The sequence below is a fragment of the Lepisosteus oculatus genome, chromosome 6, assembly GCF_040954835.1.
Source record: "Lepisosteus oculatus isolate fLepOcu1 chromosome 6, fLepOcu1.hap2, whole genome shotgun sequence".
Classification (NCBI taxonomy): domain Eukaryota; kingdom Metazoa; phylum Chordata; class Actinopteri; order Semionotiformes; family Lepisosteidae; genus Lepisosteus; species Lepisosteus oculatus.
Window position 1 is genome coordinate 34,637,130 of NC_090701.1, and position 13,489 is coordinate 34,650,618.

At 36.1% G+C, this 13,489-nt stretch overlaps 1 protein-coding gene across 5 annotated transcripts in view; it reads left to right on the forward strand.

Moving 5' to 3' along the window:
* Window positions 1-13,489, forward strand: part of vill (villin-like) — a 38,133-nt gene that overhangs the window by 14,825 nt on the left and 9,819 nt on the right. For 4 of the 5 annotated variants that reach the window (XM_015354087.2, XM_015354084.2, XM_069191212.1 and 1 more), the window contains 7 exons: window positions 5,922-6,005; window positions 7,541-7,615; window positions 9,479-9,672; window positions 10,111-10,219; window positions 10,833-10,943; window positions 11,853-12,058; window positions 12,635-12,713. In XM_015354087.2, the coding sequence (XP_015209573.2) occupies window positions 5,934-6,005; window positions 7,541-7,615; window positions 9,479-9,672; window positions 10,111-10,219; window positions 10,833-10,943; window positions 11,853-12,058; window positions 12,635-12,713 (846 nt within the window). In that variant the 5' untranslated portion in view covers window positions 5,922-5,933. Of the gene's footprint in view, window positions 1-3,848; window positions 3,990-5,921; window positions 6,006-7,540; window positions 7,616-9,478; window positions 9,673-10,110; window positions 10,220-10,832; window positions 10,944-11,852; window positions 12,059-12,634; window positions 12,714-13,489 lie in introns of all 5 variants that reach the window. The other variant, XM_069191213.1, reaches the window with a different exon arrangement.

Here is a 13,489-nt window from a genome sequence, read left to right on the forward strand (position 1 = left end):
GAAAATACTGCTTTGCTCCTAAAATGAATGTTCAGTTAATAATTTCATATTGTTTCACTGATGAATTCTAAAAAGCAGTACTGTAATTTAATGTTTTGGGGGTTTTTATGGAGACCCTTGCCATGTCTTTACTGAAAAGCTTCAAGTACAATGTGGTTCTTATAAACATGGGAAGGAGTTACATATTATTACTGTTTTCCCCCTCAATAAAACACAGTACAGATAAATCATCTATAAAAAACAGTCTTGTCTAATTTATTGTGAACAGTTTTTCCTCCCTTCAGAATCACAGCAATAACAACAACAACATAATGACGAGGAATATTATTATAGTCCGCATTAAGTGTTGTTAAAGATTTCTAATAATCTTTCTGCTGCCTTGACAAACCAGCTCGGACCACTGTAAAAGAAATACATCTGAAAGGACCCAGTCCGATAAATCCATGTCTGAAACACATATTAGGAGATTGTAAAGATGTGTTAATTCTGAAACACGCTAATGATATATGGTGTAGCCCTGCTCTCCTCAATCTGATATAATCCTTCTGCCCAGGACAGTGACAATGAGGTCATTGTCCATCTCCTAATGGATGACCCTCCAATGAGGGACCTGCAGGGTGGATACCAGATGTATACCTAATCTGTCATCAACTGTGATTTTGTATCTTAAAAATTCAGCACCCACCTCATTTCGTTGGTTGTCTGACTGTCTCCTCTTCTCTCTCCAACTACTCCAAATAACTGCAATACTTTTTTTAAGATGCCAGTCCTAGACAATGAGTCAGTAAAGATCACAATTTTGCCCAAGATATTCTTTCTAGAACAGTTTTGCAAATCAATTGTTATTTTCACTTCATTAATTTAAAACAGTTGCTTTTTATTGTCATTCTAAATATGCCAGAATATCCGGTAAAAGCCATAGCCGGGACTAACAAAGTTACTCCATTCATCTAAATAACAACTAGACTCAAGCAGACAACTATGCACAGACTATGTAGCACAATGAAAAATTCCTTGCAGAACTGTCCTTAGAAATACTAGGCAAATCGTCTCTCCTTTTTTCACCAACACAAAATAAACAGCTTAATTCTCAAGAGATGAACTAGTATTCCAAACACATTTGATAGTTCAGTTCATGATAGTAAATGCATATTTAATTGTACAGTATGTGACAATATGAATGTGATTTAACCTTATGAGACTGGTAAAATCTATGAGATAGAGCATGTTTGAATTCTGATATTATTAATTTTGTAATCCCTGAGTGTATGAGCAGCCTTTCCAATCACAACAGATCCATTCATTACTCTTTTTGGTTTGTTATATATGTTTTGGTGTTATATCAACCAATTGCACAGTGTATAATTAAAATCCATGAAATGATTATGTTTGATTGATTCCTAATAGCCATCAATGCATTTTGGCAGTGTACTGTTACAATGTATTATTGTTCAAGTAAATGAAAAACCCTCACATTACTACAACAACAAACATATTAAGAGTTTGCCTTTTTATTTTAAATATTTAGGATCTTGTACCTGGATTTGCAGAAGATGTACATTGCTGAAGTAATAATATATGTGTTTAGCTGCCATAAATTATAGTGCTCAGTTTTGAAAACAGGCTTTTAAGAGCTTTTTAGTGACGCCAGATGAAGGCTTGTAAAACGTATGGTTTGTTGTTTTGCTGTTGACTGTACAGGTATATATATAGTAGCTCTATATTTGATGCAGTGTCAGATATTATGATTCTCAGACAGAGTCACTGTTATACCCAGTGATCACAGTGTGGTACACTATACAGTGTTTAGGAACAAAAACACAAGCTTATTCTGAGACAGCAGCACTCCATTTAGCTGTCAGCAGATAAAATATTGCAGTAGTTTAACCTCACGTTTACTGTATATGGATCAGAAATGGAGACTGTATTTCTTTAAGCCTTAATGGAGTTTTTATTTTTTATGTATCAATGGCAGCTGACCATTCAGAAATCACTTTCTGGTGTATTGACTTGACTGACAAGTGTCACTTCACAATTTTTATGGTAAATATAGAGAATAGGATTATTGACAGTACATAGATTATAACCATCAGGTTGTGACAATTTAATTATTGTTAATTAAATTGTTTAATCACCTCTTTTGGGAAAATGGGGTGAAGATTCTTATATTTCTAAAATGTGTCATGACTAAGATATTGTGATATGTTTGGATTTATTTTATTGTGCAACAATAGTTATGCCTACTTATTTATTATAGATTATTGAAAGGTATGGTATTCATACTTCTCTACAATCTAGAAATTAATTCAGCCATAAAGGTAAGTTCCACATTTAGTAAAGTTAGCTTTAAAATAATAATGTAAAATGTGAATTAATATTTAAATTGGTGGGAACAACGGTATTTCTCTGCATTCTTTAGATCCAAGGTTCTAGGCGTTACCAAAAAATAAATAAATCTTTTAACAAAAGCTGAAGCTGGCAGTGCCTCTCCACATCCTGCTTCAGCACTCCTGCACAAACAGCACAGAACCTTGCTGACATCATCACCATTTCCCAATTCATTTGTTTGTCCCCACAGTCACTAGGCGACTGTTGTCTGAGTATCAGAAAATAGGAGGGGCTTTGGTGAAGGTAAATAAAGAGTACTGTGGAACAGGGAAGAAAAATTAATCTAATGTGAGCACATACACCCAGCATAGCATAGTAACTACTTTAAGTAAAAATATTACACTTTTATTCATGGAATATTTTGTTTCTCAGGATAAGCTGTTACTCACAGTAAAAAAAGAGACCTCCTGGGAAAGCTAAGGTTGCTGTTGGAAGAGTAGAGGGTGCTCACCCTGCGGTCTGTGTGGGTTCTTATGCCCCAGTATAGGGACAGGGACACTATACTGTAGAAAGGTGCCATCCTTGATGTAAAACTGAGATCCTGACTCTCTGTGATTAAAAATCCCAGGGCGTTGCTCGAAAAGAGAAGGGGTGTTACCTCGGTGACCTGGACAGATTTCCCCTGGGCCTTTACCAATCATAGCCTCCTAATAATCCCCATCTGTGAATTGGCTTCATTACTCTGTTCTCCCACTGATAGCTGATGTGTGGGGAGTGTTCTGGCGCACTATGGCTGCATAATCCAGGTGGATGCTGCACATTGGTGGTGGTGGAGGGGAGTCCCCATTACCTGTAAAGCGCTTTGAGTGGAGCGTCCAGAAAAGTGCTATATAACTGTAAGGATTTTTATTATTATTATTATTATTATTATTATTGATATTGTTAGTATTATTATTATGCTAAAGACAGCTTTTCCAGAGTAGAAAAAATTCCACTTACGTCCAAATCTAGTCCATATATAAGTATGACAGAGGTGGGGAGAATCTCTTTTCACTTGTTCTGGTTGTTATTTATGGGCTTTAAGCTTAGAATTTCTTGAACTTAAGTTGGTTTCCTAGAAATTCAGGCAATGGTGGTCACAGTCCTACTGTATATTTGAATAGCTTGCCAGGTTCCCTAGTTTTGATGGAGAGAGGAGAAAATGTTTAATTGTTTTAATTTGTCAATGATTCCTCTGTGGTTGGATGATTGACAGGTGATCTGCATCTAGCTCTCATTCTCTCTCAAGTCTCTCTTGGGATAGTAGACAAGGAGGGATTGATGTTATTCCCCGGAGATTTCAAAGAGAGACCTTTCTAATGATGCCATGTTTCGTTTGAAAGTTAGAACACGCTGCTTAATAGTGAGGCCTACTGGAGATGCAATCCTAAAGACATTACATCCATCTTATTATATGTAATAATCTCCATTTATGAATCTATGAATTGGCTTCATTACTCTGTTCTCCTCCCCACTGATAGCTGGTGTGTGGTGAGAGTACTGGTGCACTATGGCTGCCATCGCATGATCCAGGTGGGGCTGCACATTGGTGGTGGTGGAAGGGAGTCCCCATTACCTGTAAAGCGCTTTGAGTGGAGTGTCCAGAAAAGCACTAGATAAGTGTAAGGATTTTTTATTTCATATTATTAGCTTAAGGGAATGTCTTAAAATAACCTATTTTCCTGACATGAGGGGATAGGATTCAAGTATAAGTATAAGCATATACTGTGTAGGACCGACTACATTTTTAAGTTCTCCTTTTTGGTGCTTTAGCGTACCATACCTGAAGAAGGCTTCACAGCCGAAACATTGGGTTTTCTCTCTTCTCTTTTCAGCATGGAATAAACCTATTACTGGTTTCTTATTTAACTGTTTATCTCAGGGCATTATTATAGAGAGAGTATGAATGTATCTTATAAACTCCAACCCTTAAATTGTCAAGAATAATGAAGGAACTAATTGATGTAAATTGTTTTAACATATTTTTCTAGCTTAACATCCCCAAAACCATTCTCCCTTCACTCTGCTCTATTTATGCAAAAAAAAGAAACTTTGCATTCATCCTGTAAGCCTTACTCTGATGCAAATAAGAACAGATTTACAAAACACAGAGTTTGAGCTTTGCTGTTAACAATGGTCATTATACACTTATAAACTATTTAATGTAATTATTTTAAAAGCTTTTGAACAACAAATATACTTTGGTTGTCATACAGAACTTGGAATTAGTTTTCTTTTTTCTTTTGATCCCAGACAAGTAAGCAAAGACAGAAACACATTTGACATAGTAGGTAAAGTGGCTGTGTTTCCTTTGAATACTGAACTGATACTTTCCTAAGTGTTGAATTAAGCCTAATTGTTATTTTTTTATTCTTATTGATTAACCCAGTCAACTGGGATCAAATCAAATCAAGTCAAATCTGCAAGTTCCAGGAGAAATGTCCAGTAACAGTGAAAGAACTACACCTATCTGAGAAAATATTCTAATTTCAAATGCATTTAACAGCTTCCTCCAGCTTTCTGATTCAGTCATTTACAATTTCAAACTAATAACAGTTTAAGAAATGTTTATCTTTATATTGCATAGTACAAAAGTTTGTATTTGTCAACATTAAAAAATACAAAGCATCTTCCATGTGCCTCTGATTATTAATGAGATTGTGATGAATAAATCTTGATTATGCTTCCTGCTTACCTATTAGAGGCATTTCACACTGGGAAAAATATATATTAAAAGTATAAAATAAACAAGATAAAGCACACAAATTAATTATCTAACAAGTTAACTATGTGTTATTTTGTGTAGGTCTGGAGGGAATCTGTTTATCACATGTCAGTCTAATTTTCCCTGGATATGCTCTTGCTTCAGTTCCAGAAGAGAACAATTGCTCTCAAGTTCAGATTTCCTCTAAAGTGAACAGATTTGAAGAGATGTTGTCCAGGGCATCACTATCCACCAGGATTACATATTTGAATTTTGCATTCAAATTGTAGAAGTTTTCTTCATGTGTATTGGAACAGACTTTTATAAAGCCCTTAAAATTCCAGTATCAGGATATTATAGTATTACTGTTGTGACAGTTCTCCTGTTAGTAAACTTGCCTTATGTTATTGAGCAGGAGGCCTTTGAATGAGATTAATCCCTGATTGAAGCAGAACATTTAAGGCTTCTTCTTCCTGTGTTGATTTGAAATTAAATTATACTGTTGTTGGTGCTGCTGTAAAAACAGGTCGTGCAAAGGTCTCGCAATGTGGTTGACATTGTGTTGTGCATTGAGGTTACCGCTAACAACAGAATTTGGCAATTTATGGCTCCTCAAACTATTTGCACTACTAAAGTCCAAATAAGAGTGTTCCCTTATACCAACATCAGCAAACATTTTATGGTTCATCCATTTTATTTGTTAAAATATTTAATATTTAAGACTTAAAGTATCAATTCAATTATAAATATAATATTAAAAAACTAGACTTTTCTCGAGAGTCTACTACCTATAGGTTTCTCAATAGTCATACTTATATTACTTAATGGTTCATACTCTTTTTTTTTTCAGACTCCTGCCAAAATGTCTGAAGAAACACCTGAAGCTTTTAAAGGCATCCGACAGAAACCAGGTCTGCAAATATGGACTATAAATGTAAGAACTCCTGTTCTGGTGCTCTAGATTCAGTTTTAGTTTGAGGTTTGGAATCAAAGGTGTTATATCGGAAATCTTGTCTTTAATACATAAAGGATAGCATGAAATATCATTATGAAAACCTCTGACAAAATAACACAGCCAGGTTCAATATACAGTATATATTATCGCTAGAAAGCCAGGAGCTGCACTTATACCTAAAATCTCTTTAGCAGTCTGCATATGTTGAGAAGCATTAAAAAAGCAACAAATTCTGTCAGTACTCGTTTGTTGTGTTTTAATGCCTCTTTGTATATATTGTATAAGAACTGTTTAAAACATAGCTTACAAATTAAAACTTAAACTGAAGTATCAGTTGGAAATTCAAAAAGAAACATAAATATACATAGTAAAAACGAAATGTCTGCAGCAAACTTAACAGTATAGTTTGCACTGAAGGTATTTGCTTCTGGTTGTATTCAGATCAAGCATTCGTAGATCACATTCTCATATGTTCTGCAAAACAGTTCCACCTGTAATTTCAAGAAGAACATACAGGTCACCACGTACTTGACCACAAATTATTTGCCCTCTTACTGATCCAGGCTTTGTTGGGTTGCAGCCTAGGTCATGTCAATTGTTGTAACTAAGCACTCCACAAGTGGCAGTGCACAACACAAATTTCCATTCAAACAGTGCAGGGGCTCCCAATGGTTCAATGAGTATAGACTATAGACACCCGAGTATAGTATAGACATGCAAAGAAGGTTCCACAGCCGAAACATTGTGTTTACTTTCTTCTCTTTTCAGCATGGAATAAACCTTTAATTATTCTTTTTGTAGTCTACGCATGCTGACCAGCTACCTAATTGAGTATAGACTATGTCCCATGCACAGGTTGAGGTATATGATCCAGGCATCACTGGTTACATTAGTCAACTGTGAGCAGGATTCAACAAGTAGTGGTGCGCACATGGCTAAGATCCACTGAGAATACTGTGTAATTAAAACAACAACTCTCAGCAACACATCAACCCCCGCAACCCGAATGTCCGTGGTTCATGCAGGTTCATGGTGGTGCTAGTGGGTGACGAGCTTTTTATCCACTCAACATCATCTAGCGAGGGACTGTGTTGACTGTGGTGTGTTATGAGATGAATGGCTCAAAGGCAAATTAGTTGCAGAGAGTAGCTGATGGCTGAGATGTGAAAAACACACAACTGTCTGTTCCAAAAAGAGTTTGGTTTAACAAAATAACTGGCAAATTTAAAATATATATTTGTCAGTTTGCTCCCATTTTGTCCAGATTTTAGATATAATCAAATACAGTATAACTACCAGTGCTACCATACCTGATGACCAGAGATACCTTTTAATATGTGTGTTATGACAGAATCATAGATTCCACAGCTTTGTGAATAATGGCTATAACAGAAAACCAGAATGAAGCCTCCTGAAAGAAAAACTTCATTGTTATACATCAGAATGAGATATTTCCTTTATAAAAAAATCTTTAAAGCCTTTTTTTAAACATCCTGCCTTAATTTCTTCTGCAGAAAATGGAAATGGTTCCAGTCCTTGAACAAGCCTATGGAAACTTCTTTGAAGGTGACTGCTACATTGTGCTTCATGTAAGTAAAGCAAAAACAAATGGATTTTTTTCAAGAGCTTCCTCATTGAGGGCCTCTGGAAATGCTATACGCCTTACATATTTTTGATACTGCTGTCCTGCACCATTTTGTTGCTTTTTTGTAAAGCCTGAAAAAATTATCAAAAGCATATACTGTATATGAAAGTACTGTACTATATTTTATTACTATCTATGTTGTCTGTTATTTTTAATCCATGTGTATAAATGCAAAAATGTCAGTTTTTCTTAAAACAAATACCATCATAAGAGGTTCTCAAATTAAATTAAACACAAAGAGGTTATAATACAGTTATAGTGTAATGAAGTTAAATTAATGTATGATGTTAAACAAGTTTAATACTTTAACTTTCTATTTTATATTTGCACTTCTTTGATTACCTACCCACTTTAGACTACATGCAATAAACTTTGAGAAGACTTTGAGAGATATTTTACTGGAAGAACTAATTAGTAAAGCAAATAATATTCTAAACAGATAACTTGGTATTATCAAGTCATAATGTTTTTATACCTATAAAGGTAAATATTAAATTCAAGTTAGGGGCCAGCAGCCATATCACCCTGCAACTTACAATTGGCAACCCACTGAAGCTAAACAGGTGTGAGCCTGATCAGTACCTGGATGGGAGACCTCCTGGGAAAAACTAAGGTTGCTGCTGTGTTAGTGAGGCCAGCAGGGGGCGCTCACCCTGAAGTCCATGTGGGTCCTAATGCCCCAGTATAGTGACGGGGACACTATACTGTAAACAACCGCCGTCTTTCGGATGAGACGTAAAACTGAGGTCCTGACTCTCTGGGGTCATTAAAAATTCCAGGGCATCTAATGTACAAGGCGGAGCGACACGCCAGCTGGAGTATTCTCGGTTGCATTTAATGGCAACGTCAGCTCAAAGATTTGGTTCAAACCACCAAATGGAGATGGGTGTGCCGACAAGCGGACCCTGCTGATGGGGGATTAACGCTAGGATGAGAGAGAGAGATACAGATAAATCATCTGTGTAGATTAAACATTTAGTTTATAGTCTGTCCCTATAAATTTGTTAGTAATGATAATTTACTTGATACCTTTATCAAAGGCATATTTTATAATATAAACACAGTTTACTAAATAGCCGTAACTAAGTTATACACAGAGTCATACAGTAAAGTTCACATTACAACACATCCCGTTGAAGTAATATAGTAGTATAAAATAAAGTACAGAATGAGTAATACAGAAGATTAATTATGCCTATGGTGCTGATAGCAAACACATGAGTTTGGCATTCACCATTGTAAGATGTTTTTCCACTTAAATTGGACCATGAATCAACTAGAAAATGACAATCTCACATAATGTCCATCTTTAATTAGTATACCATGCAATTGATGTAAGATACTTGTGCTTTAACTTGTGAACTTGAACTTGAACTTGAACTTTATTGCCATATGTAACCGGTACTGGTACAATGGAATTCTTACTTACAGAAATTCTTACTTGTGCCCTTTTACCTCAGAATAACACAGGCTTTATATTCTTGCATCTGCAGTTCCCAGTATGATAGTATTGCGCTATACAGAGAAACTAACAACTGCTACATTTGGTTAAAAGAAATCAAAATCTAATTTAAAATAAGTGTGTTTTTGAATCATTCAGTACATCTGAATTTATAAACAGCTTCCTCTGTATCTGGAGCAAAAAAAAATAGTGCTTATGGATAGGTGGTTATAAACACCTCTGGCTATGTTGTGACATCTTGTAGACTGTTACCCATTATTAATTAAGAGGTAGTGTATTCCTATTCTCACTATTATTAAATGGTCACCTTTACTGAAGACCAGCTGTAATTGTCTGCGTGTCCAGGGAAATCAGGACTCACGTCAGCCTATGGATGTGCATTATTGGATTGGGAAAGAGTCTTCTCAAGATGAGCAGGGAGCAGCTGCTATCTACGTGACACAGCTGGATGATTACTTAGGAGGAAGCCCGATTCAGCACAGAGAGGTGCAGGGAAATGAGTCCCCCAAATTCCGGAGCTACTTCAAGAATGGGATTGTGTAAGTGCTCTCTCTTACCACTTGACAGAATTTACAGGACAAGCTCTTTGGTTTTATTGGCTCCGCAGAAGTTTTAATAAAAGTAAAAATCAAGGAACAACAACAGAAAGAGACAGTTGTGCTTGTTTCAAGTGAGAAATAACCACTATTCCTTTAATGCTGATTAGTATAATGTTTTTCTATGAATTTAAGAAAGTCTGTAATGCTTAACAGAAATATCCATCTATTGTAACTATTGTACAAGAGGACAAATATTGTACTGTTACAGTAAATGGATATACTTAGGAGATATACAGAAAGCACAAAAAGCTGTTTATGGAATCTGATTAAAGAAATATGTAAGGAGCTTTTTTGATGTTTGTACCATTTTGTGAAAAAATAAAATAAAATGCACTCTCACAGCTCTGAATTTGTTTCTTCTTGTTTTTTGTTGAACAGTTACAAGAAGGGTGGAGTAGCTTCTGGTTTCCAACACATAGAGCCCAACGTGTACAACATCCTGCGCCTCCTTCATGTCAAAGGGAGGAAGTATGTCTCAGCCACAGAGGTAAGCTGTGAGCATACATAAGAGCGCTTCAATCCCTTTATAATGTTTCTGTCAGTTGTGTCTAGATGGGAATTTCTTGTTTTTTCTTAAAATGGGATCTTACTGTTTGTATACAACTGGACATCATTCTCCTTCCTTGTTTACATATCCCCCATCAATAGGTATATAAAATATATAGGTACTGTATATATATTTTTTGCTTGACAGACATTCTGATCAGGGTGTATCCTGCCTAACACCCGTTGCTTGCTGGGTTTGGCTCTGGTGTCACTCATCACCCTGTATTGGATAAAGTGATTCGAAAATGAATGGATGAAGAGCTAATCCAGTTTATGTGTATAATTTCCTGATAAGATTGGAAACCATTCTTCTTATTTTGTATTTGCCCTCATCTAGGGCAACATACAATATATAATGTATTATTACTGGATATGTTACTAAATGCACTGATTGCTGAGCACACAATTCTTATGTAAAGGTTATAAATACTACAATAACATTTTACATTTTTACCGTGATGTGTAGTTTAAAGTATTTTCTGAGTGAAAGTCCTTTGTTTTTTTGTAAAAAGAAATGGCAGTGCCCATATGATAGTGATGGTGGTATTTTCTAGGTGGAAGTTTCCTGGAACAGTTTCAACGTTGGAGATATTTTCTTGCTGGACATGGGGAAAGTGATTGTGCAGTGGAATGGCCCTGAGAGCAACAGGAGAGAGAAATTAAAGGTTGGAGAGTGTTAAAAATGAAAAAGTGCCAGAGCATCCTGTTAAGAGGGTAACTTAAGTTTACATTAGAGGTGTCAAACTCAATTCCTAGAAGGCCTAATGTTTTCTGGTTTTTGTTCCAACTTGAGCTGTAAAATGAACAATTAATCTAATTATTTCCTTACTTAGACTATAAACAGGATGTTTCCTAAGGTTTTTGTTAAGTTGGTAACTCATAACATTCACTTAAAAGTGTGATAACCTTTGAAGTTTACAGTTTAACACTTTGCAGCCAGATTAGAAATATTAAAGTAATGCATTTAAATAAATAATTAGACCCTCTATGTAACTGAAAGCTCAGTTTGGAGATGTGGTACAGGTTGGGCTGTAGAAAAGATACTGGCCCTCCAGGAACTGAGTTTGGCACTTCTGGTCTACATCATTTCCAGGAACAGGTAACTTGCCAAAGGCAGAAATGTAAATCGGAATGATCTGAAGATAGTGTTGGCTTTGTTAAAGCTGTACTCAGACAACTTCTGCCTTTATTCTACTGCTTGCACAAGACATCAAGCAATCACAATTTGTCTGACCACATTGGTTAACTCTGTTTATGTTAAATTCAATTGTGAATCTGAGTCATTTTAACTACTAGTATCAATTAAATTTTATCTGCCTAACATTCAAACAGTTAACAATTATATATTGTCATTGTCACTTTTATTGCTTTGGAAATTACAGTACACCACATTTTATTCAACTTTGCAATCTAACTAGGGAACTTGCTGTGGTTCACAAGTTAATTCCTAAAACTGGAGACAATTAGCAACCCTGCCTTGATAAAGAAAGCCTGTCCATGGACATACACATGGGAAGGTGAAAAAGTTTAGTGAACAGGTCAGACTGATAATGGATGTGTCACTCTGGGTTCAGGCGATGCTGCTGGCCCAAGATATCCGGGATCGGGAGCGAGGTGGCAGAGCTCAGATTGGCCTTGTGGAAGGCAGTGATGAGGCTGATTACCCAGAGCTCATGAAGGTCATGAAGGCTGTTTTGGGAGAGAGGAAAGGCAAGCTGAAGGAGGCTATTCCTGATGACCAGCCTGACCTGAACCAGACGGCCAACGTTAGACTCTATCAGTATGTATGGACATGTACAATTATACAGTATCCACATCATCATTATATTTCTGTTGTGCTTCTGAATACTTTCTGAAAAGAAATGCTGTGTTTATATCATATGGATATGCTAAATGTTCAATTCCAAGCTCCTGTTCTCAGAAATGCTGTGTTTATATCATATGCATATATACAGCTGTTGTGTGTAGTATGTGTGTGTCTGTTAAATGTATGGTCCTTCTCAGATTGAAATGAGTTATTTATTTTACTTATACAAAACATGGCTTACAGTGAACTAGAATAATGGGTTGGATAAGTGTACACACCCCTTAGTAATACCAGTTGTAAATTAGCTCTGGTGTAACTAATTGCCTTTTAAATCAATGAACCACTGGTTTTCAATTTTTCTTTCATATTATCTTTTTAACTTACTACTTTTTGTTTTTTGTTGTAAATATGTGGAGCAGGTTGTGTACATAACACAGATAAATTGCTACTTCAAAGTGTCCTGACTGCAAGCTTTAAACCTACAAAATCTGAAAACTGTGTAAAGGTCTGAATACTTATGCAATCCACTGTATGTGTTACTGTGTTCAGTGTTTCAGAATCTGGTGGTAACCTGGTTGTGCAGGAGATCGCAACTCAACCCTTGACTCAGGACCTGCTCAAGTCCTCGGTAAATGAGCTTCTCTTTTTCAATCAGAAATAAAGACCCAAGCTCTGAATCTTAATCCTGAAGGTTCACTTTAACATATGCTGTGTAGAAATGTGATGCCTTCAACTACACTTAAAATTAATTTATAATCATTTATAGTTGAAATGTTCCTTAATACATCAAGAAGATTACTTAAATGCTTATAGCTCACTGAGTTTTTAATTCAAATTTCCAATTACTTATAAGTGTGTTTTTATAAACATGTGCACATTCGAAAATGATCAATTTTGAATCAGGCTCAATGCTCTAACCCATGTTCTAACACAGCAGGTATAAAGACAGCATGCATGTCTTTTCAATCTGTCAAGCCATCTGTTACATTCATGTTCCTTGTTTTCAGCAATTATATATTTGCACAAATTGTGAAAGGATGGAGGGAGATCTGCTGAAAATCCGGTCAATCTATTATTGTCGTGCTTGCAGTGACACAGACTTCCTTTGTTAAACAGTTAAACTTTAAACTTTATAGTTAAAGGCATGCATCAGATCAATTCTGTACATAACACTACCTGTCTGTTTTCACATTGTGAGCCCCACAGCACAAGCAGCAGAGCTGAGTCACTTAGAAAACTCACAGTCAAATGACAAGCCTTTAGGCTCACTGGTGTGCAGCAAGTCAGGAATCATGAGGCCTCTAAGAAAGTTACCCTGACCCAGGTGCCCGGCCTAATGTGCATTACTGCCTGTGGAATCCCAGTGAGCCATACTTAAGCAGCTTGTTATGTTACAAAACGGCA